The sequence below is a fragment of the Triticum dicoccoides genome, chromosome 4A (genome assembly GCF_002162155.2).
Source record: "Triticum dicoccoides isolate Atlit2015 ecotype Zavitan chromosome 4A, WEW_v2.0, whole genome shotgun sequence".
Lineage (NCBI taxonomy): Eukaryota > Viridiplantae > Streptophyta > Magnoliopsida > Poales > Poaceae > Triticum > Triticum dicoccoides.
In genome coordinates, this window is record NC_041386.1 from 638,053,302 (window position 1) to 638,059,869 (window position 6,568).

The 6,568-nt window shown below is 49.1% G+C and overlaps 1 protein-coding gene across 2 annotated transcripts; it reads right to left on the minus strand.

Annotated features, from left to right (window-relative positions):
• Positions 1 to 1,156: 1,156 nt before the first annotated feature.
• Positions 1,157 to 5,344, minus strand: LOC119287596. 2 transcript variants are annotated; one of them, XM_037567167.1, is made up of 6 exons: positions 5,063 to 5,344; positions 4,677 to 4,818; positions 4,498 to 4,556; positions 2,793 to 4,409; positions 2,132 to 2,297; positions 1,157 to 2,041 (listed from the first exon to the last, which is right to left on the minus strand). In XM_037567167.1, exons 2-6 carry the CDS (start codon positions 4,795 to 4,797, stop codon positions 1,323 to 1,325), a joined length of 2,682 nt encoding a protein of 893 aa, XP_037423064.1. In that variant the 5' UTR covers positions 4,798 to 4,818; positions 5,063 to 5,344; the 3' UTR covers positions 1,157 to 1,322. The 2 variants fall into 2 exon arrangements, with proteins under 2 accessions (XP_037423064.1, XP_037423065.1); XM_037567168.1 differs by having other exon boundaries at positions 2,132 to 2,279; positions 5,063 to 5,343.
• Between the last annotated feature and the right edge of the window lie 1,224 nt (positions 5,345 to 6,568).

A 6,568-nucleotide genomic window follows, 5' to 3' on the forward strand; every position in this document is an offset into this window, starting at 1 on the left:
TATATATATACAATATTTAAATATATTTTGAAATGCCATAAACACCAAAATATAAGTGTAACCGGAAAAAAAGACAACTGGGCCGGCCCAGCGCGGAGGACGGGAGCGCTCTGTGGTCAACACTACTGCTCCCTAGCCCACCAGTCAGATGGATCCCGGTTGACATTTTGCCAGGATTCGATTTAGACCGGGATTGCATAGTTCAGGATGCAATTGACATGGATTTCTTTGACGTGGGGGTTTGTTTCGTCCAACCTCTACAAGTTCAAGGTTAAAATGGATTTTTTTTCCTTGCGGTTTCGTCGTTGCCTCTGCTTCTAGCAGTGGCGGCCTACGGTCGATGTGGATGTCTAGAGCCCCCGTGCAGTAATAATTGGACTGCAGAGGAGCCGAAGCCAGCCAAGTGACACTGGAGCTAACTATGTAATGGAGTTGGGTGCACTTGTGCGTAGTACTCAACGGACAGTCATGGCATGCGCACTACACCTAACACACAACGCACCAGAGCGCGAAGGCACGGGGTCCGCTCTATCAAGTACAGTACAGTAGAAAAACAAAATTCTTCCTCGGTTCCAAAATAGATGACCCGACTTTGTATTAACTTTAGTATAAAATTAGTACAAAGTTGAGTCATCTATTTTAAAATGGATGGAGTATTAGTGATATTACTAGCGGTCCGTTTGCGCTGCTCCTTTCCATGACCGACTGAATGAGCCCAAGAAGAAACACTTTTTTCTTCTTTTGTCGATCCTTCCTACGTACTACTCCCTCCGCTCCGAATTACTCGTCGTAGAAATGGATGTATCTAAACTATTTTAATTCTAGATACATTCATTTTTAAGACAAGTAATTTAGAAAAGAGGGAGTAGCACGGAAGCCTTTTCTCAGATTTCCATCATGACCAAGTGGAGTGGAGTGCTACCACCTGCACCTGGTACTGGTAGTGGTGCACACGACGGCCACCCGAGCAAGTGAGACAAATACAAGTGCACACGGACACGGCAACCACACGACACGCCTCGCCCGCCCGCCGCTCCGACCAAAATGGGAGCCGGCTCCCGGACGCATCCGCACCGCCCTCACAAGCGACGGCGGAGCTACCTTTCCTGCTGCCATGGCAGCCACGGCATCCACGGCCATGCAAAACACACTACTGTAGTAGAAGAATTTCTTTTAACCAAGCAACAGATTATTTTCCTTTCCACTAGACAAAAATAACAGACCGACCAACCATCCTCCATCACTCCATGACTCTCTACATACATCAATGATCAATCAAACACACGACGCACAGACAACAGCAGCACCAATGAACAAATCAATCAACAGCAACGAGAAGGAACAGCACCGCCGGAGCCCGCGAGGAGGAGGTCGGCGACGGCCTCGTCCACCAGGGCCTCCAGCAGCGCCGCCGCCACGTCCCTGCCGGCCTCGAACGACTCCGCCTTGAACTCCACCCACGCCCCGCCGCGCGGCCCGCCCATCTCCCTGTACACCAGCTCGTCCACCGCCGACTCCTCCGCCACCCTCAGCCCGCCGCCGCTCATCTCCCGGTGCAGCTCCTCCGCCGACAGCTTCGCCAGCACCGCCGCGCCCGTGAACCACGACCCGTACCCCGCGTCCAGGTAGTAGGCGCACTTGCCGCTCAGCGCCTCGTTCGCGCAGTCAAACAGCAGCCTCCGGGACATCCTCCAAGCCTTGCCGCCGTCTTCCTCGCCAGCTGCAGGCCTGGCGCTCCTGTTTAGTTCTTCCAGCAGATGAGGGTCCAGGATGGCTGAGCTGCCAGACCGCTCGAAAACTGATGAAGACTGTCCGCTCAGAGAACTGGCGTTCAGTAGCTCCCTCAGGAAGTCTATCTCCGGATCGCGGTCCGCACGACATGAGCTGCTGCTTTCTGATGGGTGCGTTGTTTCGGCTGTAGTCGCCGTGACTGACGATGCTGTGTCAGAATATTCGGATGAGGCGTCCACTTCTTGGGATCCACCGTCCTGTGCAGAACTAGAAGTCGCTGCCCCTTCTGCCGAACCAAACAACCTTGATTCTGCAAAAAGAGGGAAGTATTATACACAAGGTATTATGGAAGGCCTGTGGCTAGTGAGAAATAGCAACAACCAAGCAACTGTAAACTCACCGTTTGGATTCGTCCAGCTCTCCGCGGAGCAGCAGGTTTCCGTTTCTGTTGAAACAGAGACTTCCCATGTAGAACGGGGGCTGAAGTGAAGATGCTCTAACTCCACTTGATCGATGAACTCATTATCATACTTCACTGATTGAGACGACTGGCCATAAACAGAAATCTGTTAGCACATGAACCATTTATTAACCTGTCATGAATGTATATATAGAAAAATGTAGGCTCAGGCAGCCCTTGCATTGGTGGCACAGTTAGGTACCAGCTTTAACATGAAGTCAGAACTCAGAAGGTTCAAGTGTTCAAACTATTGAGATACTATACAAACCTGAATTCCATCGCTAACTCTATGGCTCCTAACTATGCTTATAATTGATCATGTAGGCAGACACCCACTGTAAGTCGTCTCAAACTTGAAACAGGCGTACAAGAAAAACTAATCACATGTGTGGACTCTAGAATGCACATAGCTACATGGAGAAAATATACTACGCCTAACTATTTAATGGGATGTTAATTTTCCTATGTTCAACTCCAGATATGAGCATCAGACCTTCTGGCATTAATCATATGATGTTGCTCACAAGGAAATAGTGTGCATATGACAACGAGTTAACAAGAAATGGGTATAATAGGAAAATAGGTGTCTCGGGTCACATACCTGACCACTTTTCGATTCAAGATCGTTCTGGTGGAATTTGTTTTTCCCATCCTTGAAAGGCTGAGAGGACTCCCTGTCATACTCAGTAGATGCAATGCTAGATGTATCTTCCGAACCTGGTGAAGGGGCGTATACTCGAACCCCATTGGCTAGCTTAGAATAGGGTGACTTTACCCGAGAGGTCAATTCTCTCAATTTCTGCTCCAGAAGAATTCCCAAATAATCACCATCTATGTCATCAGGTTTAGTATTCGATGTATTGCTTGAAGTTGGTGCTGAGTTCATGCTCTCTATCGACCGTGTTTCCACTGAATGATTGCGAAATCTAGAACCAGGTAATGATTTGTGAACTGGTGAGGTAAATGTGAACGAAACAATCTCAGTGCTGACTTTGTTTTTGTTTGTGGAGATAGATGACTGCTCATCTGTCCCAATATTGTTCTGAACACGCCTTTGAATCCTCTCGGCGAGAATTTTATCAATTGACTGGTTTTTCTTTGGGTTCATCCTCCCATCTGGCAATCTTCTCGGTTTGGGGATTGTTTTGGCTGTAGAATTTGGTCTTCTGTTTCCATAGTTGGTTGGCTGCATTTCTCCCTTTGCGTTGACTTTCGTACTGCTTTCAGCGCGGGTGCTGGTGATCCCGGCCTTCCTGGGAGAGGCATTTGTTGAATGAATGTTGCTTCCCTGTTGGCTGAGTCTTGCTGACTTTGGATTCACCTTGTGCTTAACACCCATAGCATTCCGCTTCCTGTTATTTTGCTCAAGCGAATTGGATGAGCTTGCAGCAGTTTGGTTATTGCACTTTTGTTGGTTGCCCCGATTTCTCTCAGCCATGTTATGCTCAGGATCCATATGAGTTGCAGGTTTCCTGCTGTTTTTGCTTCTACCTCCACTTCCTTGGGTACTTGCAGCTCTCGGATCTAGTGACAACCTACTGGCGGCCCTGACCCTTGGAGCAACTGGAGCATTTCCATTTGACTCTGAGAACCTGGAAGAAGAGGCTGACTCTGAAGTTGCCAAACTTCCATCAAAAGGTTTTGCTCTCGGTGCCTTCACAGATGCTGAGGTGTCACGCTTCTTCGCCGCTTGGGACATTTGCTGGACTCTAACAATCTCTGATGTGTTGAAGGCACGCACGACATTTGAGTACCCAACATCCCGAACTCTGTATGAGCTATTACTCTCAACTCCAGGCCCAATGATCCTAGAAGCTGCCTCCATTATATCCGCAGCATTTCTGCCTGACGTATGATTAGGGTTCTTTACCGGGGAGAACAACTTGTTCTGCGCACCTGAAAGTGACCTTTTGGCAAATCTCTGAGGCAGCGCTTCCATTCCAAACCGGTCAATAGGGCTGCTCGGCATCTTATGAGGACTAGGACTGCCAATGTAGCTTCTGCCAATGAACTCGTCATGGACATTGTTTGTGAAGGTTTGCTGCGCGGTAGAAGGAATCGGGTAGGATCCAGATGAGCTGGCCGCAGGCATGGAATCCAAACCCATAAGCCTCGCCACAACAGTGGGTCCTTTCATTGCACGGGCGTCCTCATCAATTACCGAGGATGACGAGCTATGCTCGCTGCTTTCCCTCAAACTCGACGGATCTTCGAGGATCTGCCAATGTGCAGAGTTTGACTCATTAAAACGACAGTAAGCAGCAACCAGGACTACAGACGGAAAGATCAAACGCCCGAAAACGAACCGAGTTTGAAGGTGTGCTCGGCCTGCTGCCCACAGCTTCCTTCCCGTCTACCGTGCTCCCTGCAAAGAGAGATTGATGTGTAAGCTCAGGCTCCCCTGTTTTCATTCTGCGACAATGTATCAAGCTTTATGGCAACCACTCAATCAGTCCACGCTGACTCCTAGGACACATTTGCTTACCGGGCGTCGGAGAAGCGCCCCCGCCTCCGGCGAACAGCCGCTTCTTGGACTTCTTGCTCTTGCCCCAATCAAAGAGGCTGAGGATGCCATGCCCCTTGGACGCAGCTCTCTCCACATCCATCCCTTCCTCGCCACCTAAAACCTGCAGGCGGAGACGGCACGCATAAGCACAAGAAATGGAAGAAAAGGAGACGCATTCAACCCAACATAAACGCTTCCGAAGCAAGCTGATCAAGAAATGGGCCGGCGACGAACGAATCCGCCCCAACCCGATCTCCATCTCGAATTCGTCCCGGAGAAACCCAAGGACCCCAAACCCATAGCAGAACGCCTACTGCAACCTCCGGAAGGTTTACCGGCAAGGCAGCAATGCAGGAAGCCCTCACCTGAGAAGGGAACGCCGGGAGAAGCCCCGGGGGGGCAGCGGCCGGGGGAGGACGCCGCCAAGATCCGCCCTTTCCGCCGCGCGGCGCGGGGTCAGCGGCGCCGGATTCGCGGGGCCAGCGCCCTGGCACGAGCCAGATCGCCGCCGCGGAGGAGGCCGGATCGAGCCGCGCTGGAGCGGACGGTGGCTCGTCGGTGGAGAGGGGGAGAGGGGAGGGGGGCGAGCTCCGAGAGCAGAGCGTTCAAACGAGGTCGAGCCAACGGCGCCGTGGAGGAGGCGTCATGTGTTAGGGTTGGGGCGGATGGGGAATGGAGCCCTGGGCCCTGGGGTAAAGCGCTCTACAGCCCTAGGCCTGGCCCAATTGCTGCTTAGAAAATGCTTATGCCTAATCCTCCTCCAACGGTCTGATCTGACTATATAAATAAAAAAAAGATAAAAGTAAAAAAAACATCACATATAAATCCCTATAAAAATGTTGAAAACACTGGTAAGAAAATTGAACTAGTAACAAAATTAAGACGGTGATTTGGTTTTGGATTGTAGTTTTGTCTCGTGGACTAGATGTGGCATTGGTGTGGTGTTCGTTCCACAAGGTTTGTCCCGCTCCGATGAGGAGGGGCGATGAGGGCGGCGCGCATTCGGCTCGCTCTGGTGCTTGTAGTCGTCGCTAGGTAGTCTACGGACATAGATGTATTTTGACTTCTTGTGTTCTGTGTACTACCTTGACAGTTGATGAATAGATAAAAAAATTATCGCAAAATAAATTGAATAGAACGTATTTGTATTTCTTGTTTCATGTTCCCTCTGCCAGAAGCGCTAGCTTAGCCAATGAAAGAATTTTTTTTAATGGGGCCTTTGTTTGTGGGTTAGATGTGACGGACACAATCACCTCACAAACTAGCACTCATGTAGCGAAGCCATCGATTTGAAAACGAGATATGAGGCCACTTGCATTCGTTTTTCAAGAACATGATTGCATTGGTTTTGATAGTAAAGAGGTGGAGTGTATGAATATCAAAGTGTGTATTGAACGATGCAGAGGAGAAGGTAGGGGTGGCGACAAATGGAGGAGATGGGGATATTTTTTTCACTCTTCTTTGATGAGGAGGTATATATTTGTCGATCTTTATGTCTCTTCAATGACAAAAAATGCAAGAACATATCTTGGAGGATTTTGGTAACAAATGGGACTTTTTTGAGCGTTTCTTCTGCTAAAACGGGTGAAGGGCGCGGATATCCCTAGCTCGGCGACACCCCGTTGTACATACTCTTTGTAGATGCATACTCCCACTGTCTGGTGATAAATGTACATCTAGAAAATGGATGACATATTAGTTCTCTCTTCTCTTATTAGTCTTCACCAATTAAATTAAAGGAGAAGAATGAGGATTGAAAGAGACACAAGGAAGAAGAATGGGATTGGAGGATAGAGTGGGGGCAGTGATTACTAGAAGGCAATTGCATTTATTAACTGCATGAGAAGTGTCGATGTACAATTTTCCTTTTT